General features: G+C 45.3%; 1 protein-coding gene across 4 annotated transcripts in view; it reads right to left on the bottom strand.

Moving 5' to 3' along the window:
- The window catches only part of LOC110510013 (latent-transforming growth factor beta-binding protein 3), a 46,978-nt gene that overhangs the window by 21,216 nt on the left and 5,154 nt on the right, over positions 1-20,608 (bottom strand). For all 4 annotated transcript variants that reach the window (XM_036967648.1, XM_036967650.1, XM_036967649.1 and 1 more), the window contains exon 2: positions 429-710. In XM_036967648.1, the coding sequence (XP_036823543.1) occupies positions 429-710 (282 nt within the window). The remainder of the gene's footprint in view (positions 1-428; positions 711-20,608) is intronic.

Genomic DNA, 20,608 nt, shown 5'->3' on the forward strand with positions numbered 1-20,608 from the left:
ACCAGACATCTCAGAATATTGCTGAACTGAAACAGTTTTCTAAAGAGGAACGGTCCAAAATTCCTCCTGACCGTTGTGCCGTTCTGATCCGCAACTACAGAAAATGTTTGGTTGAGGTTATTTCTGTTATTAAAACCGAGGGTTCACATACTTTTCCCACCCTGCACTGTGAATATTTACACGGTGTGTTCAAAAAAGACATGAAAAAGTATAATTGTTTGTGTGTTATTAGTTTAAGCAGACTGTGCTTGTCTGTTGTTGTGACTTAGATGAAGATCAGATCAAATTTTATGACCAATTTATGCAGAAATCCAGGTAATTCCAAAGGGTTCACATTCTTTTTCTTGCCACTGTATATGGGCACTGGAATTAAAATATACAGAAATGTGGCTGTGGTTTCAGTGACAACAGTTTGACATGATGGGTACCTTCTGATGAGTGGTGACCTGCCCCCTGTGCCAGGGGCAGGGTGAACACAGAGTGGGTCTGTGTCAGCTGTGGTCGCCCCATGGCCGCCTGCTCTCCCTGGCTCTGGCCGTCTGACAGCACCGACAGGGTGTATACGGGCTGCTTGTTGCCCCGCGCCGCCTGGGCCTCGGGCATCTGCCGTAGCGGGAACTGGCACAGCCGACCAGTGAAACCTGGCGGGCACAGGCAGTGGGTCCGCGAGCTGCACACCCCTCCATTCATACAGGTCAGTGGACACACAACTAGAAAGACAGGAAGAGAGAAAAAGGTGTTGCTATTGAACAAAATCTCAAACGCATCACTAAGCCATGAGTAGTATAGGAAAGGAGAAACAGAGCACATGTCAAACATCATCCATGAAACATCATGTAATGTCAGCCCTTTTTCATTTGGAGCATTATTTTAAACAGGGAACAGTTGGGACTTCTACAATAGCAGGAACATAGATCCAAAACAAAACCCTGATGTCTGCAGCTTCCAGTATGAGTCACTTTGGATTTCGGGACTAAATGCCACGGTCAAATCACATCAGCTCCATACGCAAATAAACTGCCTCACCCAATCAGCAGCAGAGAGCAGAAGTTGAGAGCTAGATGTTCCGGTTTTCCACTAAGCCGTTAACAAGGCGACACTCCATCTTAACTCCTCCTCCACATTTCCTCAATTGGTTGAAAAGTGCAGAAGACCACCTCCCCCAACATGTTTTTTCTTCTCCTCATCAAGCCCAGTATATAGGGCCTTCAAACTCAACTCTGGACCTCAAAGCCAGTTCCACTGCATTTTTTCATTGTTCCCCTCTAATCAGGAACTGAATTAGGCCTGGAACACCAGGTGTGTGCAATTCATCATCAGGATGAGCTTAAAACCAGCAGTCTCCGGAGACCTCGTAGGGTAAGAGTTGAATGACCCTGATTTAGGGGATGTAGTTTCAGGCGTATCTCATACGCCTGCTGCGCTAGGTTAGGGCAGAGCAGAATATTGATACGAATGACCGCTTTTTCCTGGTTTATGGAAAACACTTGAAACCACAGGAGCCCTGCTATGCCATATACACTGCTTGGTAGGTTTCCCTTTGTGTTTACTTTTCAAGGAGCTCCTTTTCTCCCTAAAGGACACTCAGATGAAACAGTGGGGGCAGAGTACACACCAGACTGAGACCATCAGCAGAAATAATGGTGAAGACTGGTGCATTAATAACGCACATATTAGAATAGACATACCACAAATTGCACTAAATAATATTAACAGTAACAAATGGACATTTTTACAATTTATCATTCCCAAAATGTTGTAGTTTCTCTATGTCCCATGTTGTGTTCATGAAAGAAATCAGAAGCTGAAGCTCAGTTGTTTGGATGTCTTGCCCTGCAGTCTAACATAACAGAATCACAGGGATGCAGGCAGCATGAGTTCCTGGGCAGACAGGCAGAGAGAGAGATACGGCTCATCATGTCTGACGGGGACACACCCAGTGGTTGAGAGGAGGCCTGTTCGTGTTACCCGCCCGGCAGAGCAAAGCTCCACACACTGGAGCAATTAGGCCTGGACTGCCTCGGAGTCTAGGCCGCTGTGTAATAACGGGACTAGATGCCCTCAAACACAACGGGGAAATTTTTAAACCAATGAAAGTCAAGGAAAATAGCAACTGGAGAAATCCCTGTAATGTTTAAATGTGCAGCGGGCTAGGCTGGGCTGTTCTGACGCAGTCTGCACCATAATTACCCGTGACAGTGGTCTTTAACCCAGAGCAGGCAGCTACATGCAGCAGTCGGTTACTGGGGAGGCTCACAGATAGCACGGGAAAACATGGAGAGGAATCCAGATGGAGAAGGACTTCCCTAAAAGGGAGAGTGGAGAGCAGAGCTCTCCAGACCTGTGTCTGGCTGACTTTTTGTCTCAGTATAGAAAGCTGGAAAGAGAGAGAGAGAGAGAGAGAGAGAGAGAGAGAGAGACTATGGGAGGCACACAGTACTACATAAAGCCTTGACTACATGGAACTCTATTCCATATCAAGTAACTGATCAAAGCAGTAAAATGACATTTAAAAAACAGATAAAATACACGTTATGGAACAGCAGGGCCTGTAAAGCAACACAAACATAGACACATGCATACAAACACACAATAACATACGCACTATACACACATGTACACATGGATTTTGTATTATAGATATGTGGTAGAGTGGGGGCCTGAGGGCACACACTTAATATCATGTGAAATCTGTTATGAATGTGTTGTAATGTTTTTAAAATGTATAACTGCCTTCATTTTGCTGGACCCCAGGAAGAGCAAGGCAGCAGCTAATGATCCATAATAAATACAAATACAAGATACAATTGGGAAGAAAGAGAAAGAGAGAGAGAAAGAAAGACAGGGGTGTAACCTCGATCCAAACCCGACTATACAACTAAAACCCACAAAGACTGGAGAGACAACATAGGAAAAGTCTGGTAAGGCTTGGGGAGAAGGCCGGTCTCAGAGTAGACCCTCTGACACACACACACACACACACACACACACACACACACACACACACACACACACACACACACACACACACACACACACACACACACACACACACACACACACACACACACTCTTACTTAGGTCCCTCCATGACAAACAGCAAGGAAGGGCTCCTTTGAAAAAATAACACAGCCCTTAGGTATCGGTACATCAAAATATATTTTTGTCTCCTAGAAAATGTTGTGCACATGCCATGAAGCAGACTGTACTTCACGGTGGTTAAAAAAAAAATCAGGTGAACGAGTCATTCTTTTTGATGTTTAGAAGTAACAGACACTGCAGCACAGGGCTGTCTGCCATTTCAAGCACATCTCTTGATGTGTGCTTGTATTTGGAATGGTATTCCCTTCCCCACAGATTAGCTACAGTAGTTGGGTGGAGGACTGGTGACTCACCAAATACAGTAACTAATCAGGTAGAGAGGGTGGACCTCCAAGTCCACTAATCAGTCTACACCACACTGAATGGATCAGGAGGCCAGGACTCAAACGGGTCCTCTTACAGTATACAGGAGGGGTTTAAACTAGACTCTCTCCCACATCTGCTTCGTCTATCTAAACCAACCCAGGGCAGTTAGAGAGACATGGGTGTAATACACATGGACTAATGCTTTCTGCAGACTGTCTGAGTGACTGAGACGATGTGGGACTGTTTGTAATGGTCTGAGTGTAGCTGGTGCAGAGGAGTCAGGCGCAGGACAGCAGAGATGAGTAACACAAGTAACTTTACTCAAATATTCCAATAACATGTCGTAATACCGAGCCCATAATAACGGACCGAACATACAGAAAACAATCACGCACAAAAACCATGGGGAAAACAGAGGGTTAAATAATGAACATGTAATTGGGGAATTGAAAACAGGTGTGTAAAACAAAGACAAAACAAATGGAAAATGAAAAGTGGATCGGCGATGGCTAGAAGGCCGGTGACGTCGCCCGCCGCCCGAACAAGGAGAGGGACACTGTTATGATCCAGTCATGATAACATGTGTTCCACTGCATCCCTGAATTATGAAACAGAACTGGGCACAGAATGTCTGCAGAGGTGAAAATGTCCCACTCTGTTTAGTGTGTAGCAGACAGTGTCAGAATGACCTAGCGTAGATCATCTGAAACACTAGAGCCACCCAGCTTTAAGCTCTATTACCATGCCAACAAATGGGCAAAGACTGGTGGAATCAAAGTTGTTTCCACGTAATTTTAACACAGAATGTCTATTCGATGACGCTGAATCTCCATGGAAAACTGATCATCAAAGTCATCAACGTCAGGGCATTTAAAAAAAACTCAATCCAATGACATGGTGACATTTGTTGTTGATTTCACATTGAATTCACGTTAGTTTACAACTCAACCAAATGTAATACAAAACTATATGTTGAACTCACGTCTGTGCCCAGTGGGTGGTGCTGTCTAGGCTATATTATACAGCACTATATATTATAAAGCACTTCTATGAAACCCATATGGATATCCATATGAAACCCATATCTAAATATGGATTTAAATTCTCGGCCCCCACCATTAATAACGAGGCCCAAATCCTCAGGGGATGTGTATTAAATTATCCTCACATGTCACTTTCACATTATACAATTTTAATGCCATGTCTTTGGAAATAGATTTCATACTCAAAATTGGCTCACAGGTATGTTCCAAACCGCATTTAAAGGGGAAATCTTTTTCCTATCCAGCATTTGTTGGAAGCGAAAGAGAGAAAAGACGGAGGGAGAGGAGGAGGGAGAACTGACTTTTTTTGTGTTTCAAAGCTCTTCTCGACATAGTGTTTTATGTGACAGAGGAGTGAGAGCTCCTTTCTCATAATGCCATGATTTAGACTGAGACAGACAGTGTGTATGGGAGGAACTGCAGGAAACTGCAGGAAATAGAGGGAGAGAAAGAAAGAGGGATAGGAAGAGAAAGAGAGAGAGAGAGAGAGAGAGAGAAGGAAGGAAGGAAGGAAGGAAGAAAAGGGAGAGTGGAGAGAGGGGAAGAAGGAGGGAGAGTGTGTGAGAGAGAAAGAAAGAGAAAGAAAGAGAAGTAAAAATAGAAAAAGTGCGATGGAAGAACCATCCGAGGGATCCAAATGAATCTGCTGTTATCGCTTCTCCAGATGCAGAGAGACTTTTTCATAAATACATACCTGTCATTCTTAAACTGTAGTGTGAGCAAGCTGAGACAACGATACACACATAGATATGAATGTACACACACACACACATACACAAAGTGTGCCACTGATGCATTACCACAGATTTGGCACACTAACCAGCCTGGTTTCATATGCTAGACGTAACATAGTAAATGTAAATCTGGGACACTCAGATTAGTATTACATGTGATGTTTGGTATGGTTTCATAAGACAGAAGGTTACTTATGGCGAAAACTAAAGTACAGTGGTTGGTCGGAGGGGATGGGTGGGCAAATAAAACGAAACATCTAGCAATCCAAAGGTTGGTGTTTGAATGTCATCACAGACAACCTTAGCATTTTAGCAACTTTGCAACTATACTGAACAAAAATATAAATGCAACATGTCAAGTCTTGGTCCCATGTTTCATGCCCTGAAATAAAATAACCCAAAAATGTTCCACAACCACAGACATGTGGTTCCACAACCACAGGCATGTAACCATGCCAGCCCAGGACCTCCACATCCGGCTTCTTTACCTGCAGGATGGTCTGAGACGAGCCACCCAGACAGCTGATATAACTGTGGGTTTACACAACCAAAACATTTCTGCAAAAACTGTCAGAAAGCTTCTCAGGGAAGCTCATCTCCGTGCTCATCCTCCTCACCAGGGTCTTGACCTGACTGCAGTTCGGCGTCATAACCGACTTCAGTGGCCAAATGCTCACCTTGGATGGCCATTGGCACACTGGAGAAATGAATCCCAGTTTCAACTGTACCGGGCAGATGACAGAGATTGTATGGCGTCATGTGGGCGAGTGGTTTGCTGATGTCAACATTGTGAACAGAGTGCCCCATGGTGGCGGTGGGGTTATGGTATGGGCAGGCATAAACTACGGACAAAGAACACAATTGCATTTTATCGATAGCAATTTGAATGCACAGAGATAACGTGACAAGATCCTGAGGCCCATTGTCGTGCCATTCATATTCCACCATCACCGTTTCAGCATGATAATGCACGGCACCATGTCACAAGGATCTGTACACAGTTTCTGTAAACTGAAAATGTTCCACTTCTTCCATGGCCTGCGTACATCAGACATGTCACCCACTGAGCTGTCTGGGATGCTCTGGATCGACGTGTACGGCAGCGTGTTCCAGTTCCCGCCAATATCCAGCAACTTTGCACAGCCATTGAAGAGGAGTGGAACAACACTCTTCCACAGGCTGATCAACAATATGTGAAGGAGATGTGTCGCGCGGCATGGGGCAAATGGTGGTCACACCACATACTGACTGGCTTTCAGATCCACCTTTTGTTAGAGTATCTGTCACCAAAATATGTATTTCTGTTTTCCCAGATGTAAAATCCATAGATTAGGGCCAATTGACTGATATCTCCCAAATTTCATGATATCCTATTGCGATCTTGTCTCATCGCTGCAACTCCCCAATGGGCTTGGGAGAGGCGAAGGTCGAGTCACATGTCCTCTGAAAAATTACCTGCCAAACTGCACTTCTTAACACATGCTCGCTTAACCCAGAAGCCAGCTTCACCAATGTCCTGGAGGAAACAGCGTAAAACTGACGACTGAAGTCAGCCTGCAGGCGCCCGGCCTGCCACAAGAGGTTGCTAGAGAGCGATGAGCCAAGTAAAGCCACCCCCGGCCAAACCCTCCCCTAACCCAGATGAAGCTGGGCCAATTGTGCGCCGCCATAAGGGACTCCTGGTCATGGCCGGTTGTGACACAGCCTGGGATCGAACCTGGGTTTGTAGTGACACCTCAAGCACGGCGATGCAGTGCCTCAGAGTTCTGTGCCACTTGGGAGGCTGATTTACTTCTTTGAACTGTAACTTAGTAAAATCTTTGAAATTGTTGCATGTGCGTTTATATTTTTGTTCAGTGTACTTACTAGCTACTTTGCAACTACTTAGCATGCTAGCTTACCCTTCTCCTAACCTTAACCCTTCAACCTAACTCTTAACCTTAATCCTAACCTTAAACCTAACCTTAAACCTTATCCTTAACCCGCCACCTAGTCACCTAGCTAACGTTAGCCACAACAAATTGGAATTCGCAACATATAGAACGAATTGCAATACGTAACATATCATAGAAATTGTAATTCATAACACTTCATATGAAATGATTGATGGTCATTCACAAATTAATACATACCATACGAAACGTAACATATACCAATTGGAGTGTCCTGGATTTACATTTCTATGTTATGTCTACCCCTGAGTCCAGGTTGCACTAACGTAGACCGATATGTACCATACTGTACATACACAGAAATACTGACACATTTTGGAATGTTTAATTATGTTATTTCAGACCAATTACTGGTTGCTAGGTTTTCATTCCAATCAACCAGGTTTGAGGACAATAGGGGGGAAGAGTTTTAGCCGAGGAAAATATTTCAACAATTACTTTACTAACTCAAGACTTGGACGTTTCTACACTCCAGATTGAGCAAGGACCATTCTATTTTCTTTTCAGTGAAAATAGCCCCAGGAGCAACAATAGGTTCAACTAAATGCCCATTCAAATTAAACCTAGCTGAAGAGATGAAAGCTCAGAGCTCTCTCACATCACTGCATCACAGTTCATACAGTGCATGTAAAACCAGAAAAACTCGGACTTCCCCCAGACCTCAGCATGAGCTTTAGTAGAGGGGATCTCCTGCCTGCCTGTACGCTGTTTGTGTGTTTGGGGTTTGGCTCGGAGTGTGGCCTCCCACCCACGCACTTCTGTCTGTCTGGAGATGACGCAGCAGCCTGACCGCCTCCCACTTCAGCCTCACATCCAACCACAGCCTCTCTCTCCCGTCTCAAATATTCCCAGCTCAAAATGAACAAATGATAGTTTAACGCTCCAGTTCAACAGCTAGTCTACGTACAGTGAGCTGCAAAAGGGATGAATCCCGGTGTACATCTGAAAGCTTATGTTTCTTAGAAGACAATCTGAAATATGTCAGTGGGTCAGTAAGGCTGGCCAGCTTCTCATGGCTTAACAAATATTTATCATCCTTTAATGCAGGGATAGGCAACTAGCAGCCCCCCTTTTGTAGGCCCGCGGATCAATTTCCAAAAACTAAACTCAGTTGGGGTCTCAACTTAATGTTGAGAGGTAGAATAGTAGAATACACAAGGTTCAATTTCCAAATTTTGAATTTTTCTCATTACAGTATGTCATTCACTGACAGTCACTTAATTAGCCCATGTCAGCTAACATGTTTAAGTTAGGCAAGTTTGTCTAGCCCGTTATCTAAACTTGTAGTAGTCATGGTTAGTCACTCTCACTCAGATATATTCAAAACTGCAAACATCTTGCTCCACCCCATGGCAAAATGAGTAAAATTGCAGGAAATGTCCTGTAAAACTCAATTTTTTCTGTCTGTTCCATGAAAACGTGAGTAGAATTGCATGAAATTAGTTATACAATTGCAACATATTTTCTCCGCCCCATGGCAGAAAGTGGAGCATTGCAGCAAACTTCATTCCAAACTGGAACATTTTCTCTATGCCCCATGGCAAAATGTGTACATTTCAGGAAATGAACTTTAAACCTTTTTTTGGTCAATTTGACTTAGGCTAGGGCAGGCATTGACTGCACGTGTGGGTATGGATGTGGATGTGGGTACGCAGACCCACGAGCCACGGCTGCCCCTCACGATGAGTTAAATTATTTTTTGTCGCGACCACCCCATCAAAGAACTCCATCCCTGAGTCAGTGATTATGAGAGTATGATTATATGCCTTAAAAATGTATGGTGTTAAAGATGAGAGAGTATTTGCCAAACCATCAGACAATATTATTATTAAGTGAAACCCTCTATCTGTAACCACAGGAAAGTTCTCATTGTTAGTACAACTCAGCATTACAAATATTGTACTAGTGGTAACAGATAAAATAGATGATAATAATATATAATAATATAAGAGAATGACACATTATGGGTCACTAGCAATCAATGTATGATTCAATAATGCCAATAAGCTCCACAACCCACATCAAATAACTCCATTTTAATTTCTTCACACCCCCTGCAGAAATACCATCAAAAGGACAACGGCAAAAACAACATTACCCCACAATAACGATCTCCACCACTACCACTACTATCACTATTAAAAGGGCATGATTACAATAATGGGAGGCACAAGGTCTTATGACGCTCTTGTCTTTACCGTCAGTAGAATAGCAAGAAACCACATCCCCAAATATGCCTGCTTTAAACTGGTGCTGTGAGACCACATACCACATACACAGAGTGGACTCTGGACTTCTGTAGCTGTGCCCATAGCCCAGAGTAAATGACATAATCACTGGGTTTTTAAAACACAGGCCTGAGAAAGTCTCCTCCACTTCCTCCTGCCGGCTAGCAGGCTGCCTGGGAGTAAGGTCAACTCTGTTGACTAACTGGGAACTAGATAGGCCTACCTATTAGAGGTCGACCGATTATGATTTTTTCAACGCCGATACCGATACCGATTATTGGAGGACCAAAGAAGTCCGATACCGATTAATCGGTCGATTTTGTTAATGTATTTGTAATAATGACAATTACAACAATACTGAATGAACACTTATTTTAACTTAATATAATACATCAATAAAATCAATTTAGCCTCAAATAAATAATGAAACATGTTCAATTTGGTTTAAATAATGCAAAAACAAAGTGTTGGAGAAGAAAGTAAAACTGCAATATGTGCCATGTAAGAAAGTTAACGTTTAAGTTCCTTGCTCAGAACATGAGAACATATGAAAGTTGGTGGTTCCTTTTAACATGAGTCTTCAATATTCCCAGGTAAGAATATTTAAGTTGTAGTTATCATAGGAATTATAGGACTATTTCTCTCTATACCATTTGTATTTCATTAACCTTTGACTATTGGATGTTCTTATAGGCACTTTAGTATTGCCAGTGTAACAGTATAGCTTCCGTCCCTCTCATCGCTCCTCCCTGGGCTCGAACCAGGAACACAACAGCCACCCTCGAAGCAGCGTTACCCATCGCTCCACAAAATCCACGGCCCTTGCTGAGCAAGGGGAACAACCACTCCAAGTCTCAGAGCGAGTGACATTTGAAACGCTATTAGCGCGCACCCCGCTAACTAGCTAGCCATTTCACATCGGTTACACCATTCTAATCTCGGGAGTTGATAGGCTTGAAGTCATAAACAGTGCAATGCTTGACGCACAACGAAGAGCTGCATTAGTCTAAATATTCCTGTTACATTGCACAACCTTCAATGTTATGTCATAATTTCGTAAAATTCTGGCAAATTAGGCAGCCCAAACTATTGCACATACACTAACTCTGCGTGCAATGAACGCAAGAGAAGTGACACAATTTCACCTGGTTAATATTGCTTGCTAACCTGGATTTCTTTTAGCTTAATATGCAGGTTTAAAAATACATACTTCTGTGCATTGATTTTAAGAAAAGCATTGATGTTCATGGTTAGGTACACATTGGAGCAACGATACGCACCACATCGATTATAAGCAAAAGCAAGACACGCAAAATAAACTAGTAATATTATCAACCATGTGTAGTTAACTAGTGATTATGATTGATTGTTTTTTATAAGATAAGTTTAATGCTAGCTAGCAACTTACCTTGGCTTACTGCATTCGCGTAACAGGCAGTCTCCTCATGGAGTGCAATGAGAGGCAGGTGGTTAGAGCGTTGGACTAGTTAACTGTAAGGTTGCAAGATTGAATCCCCCGAGCTGACAAGGTGAAAATCTGTCGTCCTGCCCCTGAATGAGGCAGTTAACCCACCGTTCCTAGGCCGTCATTGAAAATAAGAATGTGTTCTTAACTGACTTGTGTATTGTCACACCCTGACCATAGTTTACTTTGTATATTTCTATGTTTTGGTTGGTCAGGGTGTGAGCTGAGTGGGCATTCTATGTTTCATGTCTAGTTTGTCTAGTTCTATGTTTGGCCTGATATGGTTCTCAATCAGAGGCAGGTGTTCGTCATTGTCTCTGATTGGGAACCATATTTAGGTAGCCTGTTTGGTGTTGGGTTTTGTGGGTGATTGTCCTTACTGTCTTGATGGCCTTATTCTGTGTTAGTTTACACTAGTATAGGCTGTTTCGGTTTTCGTTACGCTTTTGTAGTGTTTGTGTTTAGTGTGCTTTTTCATTAAACATGAATCGCAATCGACACGCTGCATTTTGGTCCGACTCTCCTTCTCACCAAGAAAACCATTACAGAATCACTCACCACAACTGGACCAAGCGGCGTGTCAACAGGCAGCAGCAGCAGGAGAAGGAACAGAGGCAGGAGCAGCAGCAGCAGTGGGAGAGGCTGCATTACTTGGAGAAATGGACTTGGGAGGACGATTTGGACGGTAAAGGACCTTGGGCACAGCCTGGAGAATATCGCCGCCCCAAAGAGGAACTGGAGGCGGCGAAAGCAGAGAGGCGCTGGTATGAGGAGGCAGCACGGCGACGCGGATGGAAGCCTGAGAGTCAGCCCCAAAAATGTCTTGGGGGGGGCTAACAGGGAGTATGGCTACGCCAGGTAGGAGACCTGGGCAGACTCCCTGTGCTTACCGGGGGGCTAGAGAGACCGGACAGGCACCGTGTTATGCAGTGGTGCGCACGGTGTCTCCAGTGCGGGTGCATAGCCCGGTGCGGTATATTCCAGCTCCGCGTGTCGGCCGGGCTAGATTGAGCGTCGAGCCTAATGCCATGAAGCCGGCTCTACGCATCTGGTCCCCAGTGCGTCTCCTTGGGCCGGCTTACATGGCACCAGCCTTGCGCTCGGTGTCTCCGGTTCGCCTGCATAGCCCAGTGCGGGCTATTCCACCTCGCCACACTGGCAGGGCGACCGTGAGCATTCAACCAGGTAAGGTTGGGCAGGCTCGGTGCTCAAGAGCTCCAGTGCGCCTGCACGGTCCGGTCTTTCCAGTACCACCTCCACACCCCAGCCCTCCGGTAGCAGCTCCCCGCACCAGGCTTCCTGTGCGTGTCCTCGGCCCAGTACCACCAGTGCCAGCACCACGCATCAGGCCTACAGTGCGCCTCGCCTGTCCAGCGCTGCGAGAGCCTTCCTCCTCTCCAGCGCTGTCGGAGTCTCCCGCCTGTCTAGCGCTGTTAGAGCCTTCCTCCTCTACAGCGCTGCCGGAGTCTCCCGCCTGTTCAGAACTGCCAGTCTGCAAGGAGCTGCCAGTCTGCAAGGAGCTGCCAGTCTGCATAGAGCTGCCAGTCTGCATAGAGCTGCCAGTCTGCATAGAGCTGCCAGTCTGCATAGAGCTGCCAGTCTGCATGGAGCTGCCAGTCTGCAAGGAGCCGCCAGAGCTGCCAGTCTGCAGGATGCCGCCAAAGCTGCCAGTCTGCAAGGAGCCGCCAGAGCTGCCAATCTGCATGGAGCCGCCAGAGCTGCCAGTCTGCATGGAGCAGCCAGAGCCGCCAGTCAGCATGGAGCAGCCAGAGCCGCCAGTCAGCATGGAGCAGCCAGAGCCGCCAGTCAGCATGGAGCAGCCAGGGCCGCCAGTCAGCATGGAGCAGCCAGGGCCGCCAGTCAGCATGGAGCAGCCAGGGCCGCCAGTCAGCATGGAGCAGCCAGGGCCGCCAGTCAGCATGGAGCAGCCAGGGCCGCCAGTCAGCATGGAGCAGCCAGGGCCGCCAGTCAGCATGGAGCAGCCAGGGCCGCCAGTCAGCATGGAGCAGCCAGGGCCGCCAGTCAGCATGGAGCAGCCAGGGCCGCCAGTCAGCATGGAGCAGTCAGAGCAGCCAGTCTGCATGGAGCAGCCAGAGCAGCCAGTCTGCATGGAGCAGCCAGAGCTGTCAGTCAGCATGGAGCAGCCAGAGCTGTCAGTCAGCATGGAGCAGCCAGAGCAGCCAGTCAGCATGGAGCAGCCAGAGGTGCCAGTCAGCATGGAGCAGCCAGAACTGCCAGTCAACCAGACTCTTCCAGATCTGCCAGTCGACCAGACTCTTCCAGATCTGCCAGTCGACCAGACTCTTCCAGATCTGCCAGTCGACCAGACTCTTCCAGATCTGCCAGTCGACCAGACTCTTCCAGATCTGCCAGTCGACCAGACTCTTCCAGATCTGCCAGTCGACCAGACTCTTCCTGATCTGCCAGTCGACCAGACTCTTCCTGATCTGCCAGTCAACCAAACTCTTCCAGATCTGCCAGTCAACCAGACTCTTCCAGATCTGCCAGTCAGCCAGGAGCTGGCGCCCCTCTGTCCATTGAGAAGAGTTGCCATGGTGAGGAGGCCACGGAAGAGGATAAGGTGGGGGAAGACTAAGGTGAGGTGGGGGCCACGTCCAGCACCAGAGCCGCCACCGCGGACAGATGCCCACCCAGACCCTCCCCTATAGGTTCAGGTTTTGCGGCCGGAGTCCGCACCTTTGGTTGGTCAGGGTGTGAGCTGAGTGGGCATTCTGTTTCATGTCTAGTTTGTCTAGTTCTATGTTTGGCCTGAAATGGTTCTCAATCAGAGGCAGGTGTTCGTCATTGTCTCTGATTGGGAACCATATTTAGGTAGCCTGTTTGGTGTTGGGTTTTGTGGGTGATTGTCCTTAGTGTCTTGATGTCCTTATTCTGTGTTAGTTTACACTAGTATAGGCTGTTTCGGTTTTCGTTACGTTTATTGTTTTTGTAGTGTTTGTGTTTAGTGTGTTTTTTCATTAAACATGAATCGCAATCGACACGCTGCATTTTGGTCCAACTCTCCTTCTCACCAAGAAAACCGTTACACAATGTTGTTGATCCATCCTCAGTTTTTTCCTATCACAGCTAATAAACTCTGTAACTATTTTAAAGTCACCTTGGTCTCATGGTGAAATTCCTGAGAGGTTTACTTCCTGTCCGGCAACCGAGTTAGGAAGGACGCCTGTGTCTTTGTGGAAACTGGGTCCATTGATACACCATCCAAAGTGTAATTAATCACTTCACCACGCTCAAAGGGATATTGAATGTATGCTTTTAAAACATTCTACAAATAAACACCCTTTTTGCTAGGCATTGGAAAACCTTTTCTTTTGGGTTGAATCTGTGTTTGAAATTCACTGCTCGGCTGAGGGACCTTACAGATAATTGTATGTGTGGGATACAGAGATGAGGTAGTCATTCAAAAATCATGTTAAACACTATTGCACACAGTGAGTCCATGCAACTTATTATGTGACTTGTTAAGCAAATGTTTACTCCTGAACTTATTTAGGCTTTCCATAACAAAGGGGTTGAATACTTATTGACTCAAGACTTTTCAGCTTTTTATTTTTAATTAATTTGTAAAATGTTCTAAAGACATAATTACACTTTGACATTATGGGGTATTGTGTGTAGGCCTGTGACAAAACAATCTCAAATGAATCCATTTTAAATTCAGGCTGTAAAAAAAGGAAAAAGTCAAGGGGTGTGAATACTTTCGGAAGGCACTTTATATATACAGTACCAGTCAAACGTTTGGACACGTACTCATTCCATGGTTTTTCTAAAGGACACCAACAAGAATGAACAGGTGTCGCCTTGATATACTGTCATTTCTCTTTGCTTATTTGAGCTGTTCTTGACATAATATGGACTTGGTCTTTTACCAAATAGGTATATTTGTATATCACCCCTAACTTGTCACAACACAACTGATTGGCTCAAACGCATTAACGCTTTTCCATACACTTACACAGTAATTATGACAACTTCCGGGAGGACATCCACCAACCTCTCAGAGCTCTTGCAGCATGAACTGACATGTTGTCCAACCAATCAAAGGATCAGAGAATGAATATAGTACTGAAGGCATAAACTAGAGCTAGCTAGCACTTAATTTCTTCAAAAATGGTGGAGCAAATGTAGATAGCTAGTTTAGCCTACTCAAACACCTGGCTCAAACAGAGGGATGCTATGTTAGCTAGTTGGCTCTAACTATCCAACACTGGAACTCTTCCAGGTCAAGGTAAGCTTTGGTTTTTACAAATTTATTGCCACAGGGGCCTGCCGTTGTAACTGCTAAACAGCTTATTGACTGTACACTGTACTGCATGATTATAGCGGGTTTACTCACTTCTTAGTTCTATTGGCTATGTTGACTATGATGTTACTTTAGCTAATGCTGTGACTACGATGTAGGCTGTGTGTAGTGGTTATGATATGAAGGCTTGGCTTGGAAAGATTTTTTTGCAGACAGCTGATATGTTGTGCAAGTCCATAAGCGAAAGGAAAAGATGAGAGGAGGAGAGTGCATAGATGCGAGAAGTAATGCAACAAGCTGTTTGTATGTGGCAATGAAAGGGATTTGTTTGCGTTTGATCAGGGGTGTGTTCATTCCGATGATTCTGTTGGAAAACACCTACGTGCACCTACGTTGTAAACTTTCATTCATAGGCTAGATTGTAGCAACCTCATGATCGGTATATGTCAAATTTGAGTATTATGTAGCAGCCTAAACCTATTCGATGTTACATTGAGCTGGGTGAATGGAATATGAATCACAGTCATCCAATATGCTGTAATAGAAATAAGGCCACGCTCATTATTTTATTTTTTGTCTTTCCTCATTTTAAACAGCACAGACCACCACTGTAAACCATTTGACTACTTAGTCCACTTTCATTAAACCCACCCACCCCCTATTTTCAAGCAGAATTATCTACAACACTTATTTTGATTCTATATAATTTCTAAAATTACAATTAATCTGGTGTGAGACCCTGATTTCTCAATGGACATAACATGTCATGGAGGTATGTGAGATTGTTTACATGGCCCAGAGGTGTGTGTGTGTGTGTGTGTGTGTGTGTGTGTGTGTGTGTGTGTGTGTGTGTGTGTGTGTGTGTGAGAGAGAGAGAGAGAGAGAGAGAATATGTTGGCAACAGTGTGAATGTTGTCATATAATCGCTGGTCTAATCCCACTGTCATTGGGCCTACAGTATAATAGCAGACCAGGCAGGTAGAGAGAGGAGCGCTGACAGTGTACCCAGCAGAGCTGACTTCAGATATCTGCCCAGGCCCGGCTGCAGTGTGGTGGCACACCCCTCAGGGGAGCTGTAGTGGCTGGGGTGTCTTAGGGCCCTCTCCCCCTGGCCTGGCAGCAGCACTGTGATTCTGTATTTACCCTGGCTAATGGCTGTGCAGCTTTAGAGGTTTGGCAGGGTGCAGTCACACAGTCTCACATTCCATTGGCCAGCGTTAAATAACTGCTCCTTTTCTGCCCCTCACTAAGCAAATGGGAGGGAAGCGGGATAAAGATGGGGATGTTGTTTTGAGCTAGCTCCTATATTTCCCTCAAATGCGAGATAGCCTCCTCCATGACACACACACTGTGTTCCCTCGTCACTTAAGAAATTACCTCTAATTAGTGCTTGTTTTTGGAGCTTCAGCTGCCAAAAACAATTTGCTACTTTTTTCTCAACCTGCGCCAAAGTGTTGACTTGAATAGAGCCAGTGACAGAATGGGAATAGCCCTGCACCCATAACTTGGCATCAGAGGAGGAAGTGAGTGAGTGTGGGGAAGAGTAGAGGGCTCTCAGAGGGAAAATAAAGTGTGTCTCTAAACACGGACAGCTAGCCTTGGGCTGGTCCAGTTCTGCTTGTTCTGCTGATTTCCCTTTGACCTTTCTTTCTCCCATGGACCTCTGACCTTTACCTCTGACCCATACCCAGGGAAAACCTAAATAAATCACTGCAATAAAATGTGGGACAGAAGCTGAGCATTCAGAATTAAATACATGATTGGTATTGAATGACCCATTGAAGTCATATTTTGTGCATGACCACATTGGCCATTTCACATCCTCACATGACCTTCATCCTGTGTCACGGATGGAGAGAGAGGAACCTTTAGGCACGCAATACAGGGGGAGTGATATAGGACATTCTATAGATACAGAGGTCAGCTCAGCCTTAATAGTAAGGACGGGAATATTGTTTAGGTCCAGCACTACCCAGCATATCAAAGTTCTGGAGGAAACCTGAGTTTACGATATGGAAAGATCTACAAAGAAACAGAGCCAGAGTGACTGGGCCACAGGAGGCTGCTGAGGGGAGGACGGCTCATAATAACAGCCGGAACAGGGTAAATGGAATGGCATCAAAGACATGGAAATCATTCCACCTATTCCGCTCCAGACATTACCACCAGTCCTTCCTTCTCCATTAAGGTGCCACCAACCTCCTGTGGAATGGGCTGAATGAAGCAGGAAGTCTGGTTTAGGATACAGATGGTTACAGAGTGACTGGGCTGAGCTGGGCAGGTCTGGTTAAGGACACAGAGGGAGAGTGACTGGGCTGAGAACACCAGGTCTGGTTAAGGATACAGAGGGAGAGTGACTGGGCTGAGCTGGGCAGGTCTGGTTAAGGATACAGAGGGAGAGTGACTGGGCTGAGCACAGCAGGTCTGGTTAAGGATACAGAGGGAGAGTGACTAGGCTGAACACAGCAGGTCTGGTTAAGGACACAGAGGGAGAATGACTAGACTGAGCACAGCAGGTCTGGTTAAGGACACAGAGGGAGAGTGACTAGGCTGAGCACAGCAGGTCTGGTTAAGGACACAGAGGGAGAGTGACTAGGCTGAGCACAGCAGGTCTGGTTAAGGATACAGAGGGAGAGTGACTGGGCTGAGCACAGCAGGTCTGGTTAAGGATACAGAGGGAGAGTGACTGGGCTAAGCACAGCAGGTCTGGTTAAGGATACAGAGGGAGAGTGACTGGGCTGAGCACACCAGGTCTGGTTAAGGATACAGAGGGAGAGTGACTGGGCTGAGCTGGGCAGGTCTGGTTAAGGATACAGAGGGAGAGTGACTGGGCTGAGAACACCAGGTCTGGTTAAGGATACAGAGGGAGAGTGACTGGGCTGAGCACACCAGGTCTGGTTAACGATACAGAGGGAGAGTGACTGGGCTGAGCTGGGCAGGTCTGGTTAAGGATACAGAGGGAGAGTGACTGGGCTGAGCTGGGCAGGTCTGGTTAAGGATACAGAGGGAGAGTGACTGGGCTGAGCACAGCAGGCCTGGTTAAGGATACAGAGGGAGAGTGACTGGGCTGAGCACAGCAGGTCTGGTTAAGGACACAGAGGGAGAGTGACTGGGCTGAGCTGGGCAGGTCTGGTTAAGGATACAGAGGGAGAGTGACTGGGCTGAGCTGGGCAGGTCTGGTTAAGAATACAGAGGGAGAGTGACTGGGCTGAGCTGGGCAGGTCTGGTTAAGGACATAGAGGGAGAGTGACTGGGCTGAGCCGGGCAGGTCTGGTTAAGGATACAGAGGGAGAGTGACTGGGCTGAGCTGGGCAGGTCTGGTTAAGGATACAGAGGGAGAGTGACTGGGCTGAGCTGGGCAGGTCTGGTTAAGGATACAGAGGGAGAGTGATTGGGCTGAGCACAGCAGGTCTGGTTAAGGATACAAAGGGAGAGTGACTGGGCTGAGCTGGGTAGGTCTGGTTAAGGATACAGAGGGAGAGTGACTGGGCTGAGCACAGCAGGTCTGGTTAAGGATACAGAGGGAGAGTGACTGGGCTGAGCACAGCAGGTCTGGTTAAGGATGCAGAGGGAGAACGACTGGGTAGGGAGAGAAGAAACAGGTCTAGTTGAGATGGGGAGCAACAGCTACCAGGCAACTGAGATTGATGGATGGAATGCCTGTGTGGTAGCAACCTTTGAGGAGAAGAAAGGCAGCGTCCAGCGTCCCTCACCCAAACAGAGCTGTGAGCAGGAAAACCCAGATTCAGAGCTACTGTAGATAAATACTGCAGGGAGGGTGGGAGGGGGCAGTGGGAGGAGTATCTATCAGTAACCTCACTGGATTCCCATTCTCAGCCTCTTTGGTCATACAGTGCTGCTTCACTGACCTGCACAACCCAGCTCAACCTCTATGACTGTGTGGAGGAGACATAACACAGAACAATACGAGCCTGATTCAAAGATCAACCGCTGACTGACTCTTTTAATCTATAGAACCTGCTGGAAATGAAACGTGTAAAAGTATGTCAACATACACAGCACATGCCATATCTGATATTATTATGGGATACATCTCTGATACAGTATGTTATTTGAGTATGACAAGAAAAAAATGCATAAAAATATAACTATGTTTATTGTTTATTTAGCTACTTCATTAACTATTCTCTGGCAATACTGCCATTCTGAGTTTGTGAAACCCTGTTCTGGACTACAGAGTTCCTGCTTTGAAGCAGTGCAGTTTCACGCTCTCTCTCTCCTTTGTAAAATGCTTTTTGATTGCGCAATAATTCAACATGTAATTGCGGTAAAACCCTGTATTGAAAGCAACCAGTGTTGTTACTGTTGAAGATAAATGGGTCCCAGTTTTCTGGTCTGAATTGTGTTTATTATTGAACAAAGGACACTCACGTCGGCCATTCAAGGTGGGTGCATAGGCCTATACGTTAAATGTACTGTTAGATATCAACTATCAGTAATATTAGGCTATACTTAAGAGTTAGCGATCTAGTTAACCACTTACTCAGGTGGTGAATTAGCCCCAAATGAATTATGTGATATGTGATATTTACGCCGAAAAAAGGTGTAGACAAATGCATCTCTATTGAATGAAAAAATCTGAAAATTTTGGAACCCTATTTTATATTAACATAATAACAACAATTGCATAGTTGTCAAACTTCAAATTCATGACAATGACTGGTTTAGGTTGCAAGTTAAAGTCATCCAAAAGTAATCAGCTTACGTTATTCATTTTGAGTAAGCAGTAACTAATCCTTCTCTGACCCTGCTGGACTCCCCACACCACTGGGATTCCTTAATATGATATATTAGGAGACCTGTGCCATACACTTCTGACAGTAGCATAAGAGAAATGTGAAGAGAATGAGCACAGAATGAGCATGGAAAAGGGTCACCTATATCATTTCACTGCTGGAGTTGAGGTTGACTGATTTGTGTCAATTCTCATTTACCAGGTTTTTTTTGCATTAACCATGTCAGAATCTATTACAAATCTTTAAAGTAAGTATACAGTGTTTCCATATTTCTATGAAATGTTACCTATAATTAATTACAATATAAATGAAATAGTTTTCCTTCCATCTTTTTTTATTAAAGCCCCCATGCCGTCTTTTTAAATCATCACTCTATGTCTAATAAATCACTGTGTGTGTTTATTTCATGAAAATCACTTCAAATATATATTTTAGCATTTATTTCCCGAGCCGCCTTTTGCCATTGAAATGCTCAGTCTGATCGAGTGGGCGTGTTGATAAAAAAAATGTGTATATATTTACATACACAGCCCTGATTGGCGGATAGAATCATCTAGACTCGAGTCTACCCCGCTTACCCCTTCAAAGTAGATCAGATTGTGATGTTATTATCTGGGCCAAAAGGAAAATCACGTTTTTGACTGCAATGTCCATTTTAGTATGTTAAAAAGCAGCTTTTCTGTGTTGGAATGGTGTGGGCGTACCCCAACAACAGAATGGTTTGGGCGTATGCCAGTCATTGAAAATATTCATGCGA

Source organism: Oncorhynchus mykiss, chromosome Y, assembly GCF_013265735.2.
Source record: "Oncorhynchus mykiss isolate Arlee chromosome Y, USDA_OmykA_1.1, whole genome shotgun sequence".
Taxonomy (NCBI): Eukaryota; Metazoa; Chordata; class Actinopteri; order Salmoniformes; family Salmonidae; genus Oncorhynchus; species Oncorhynchus mykiss.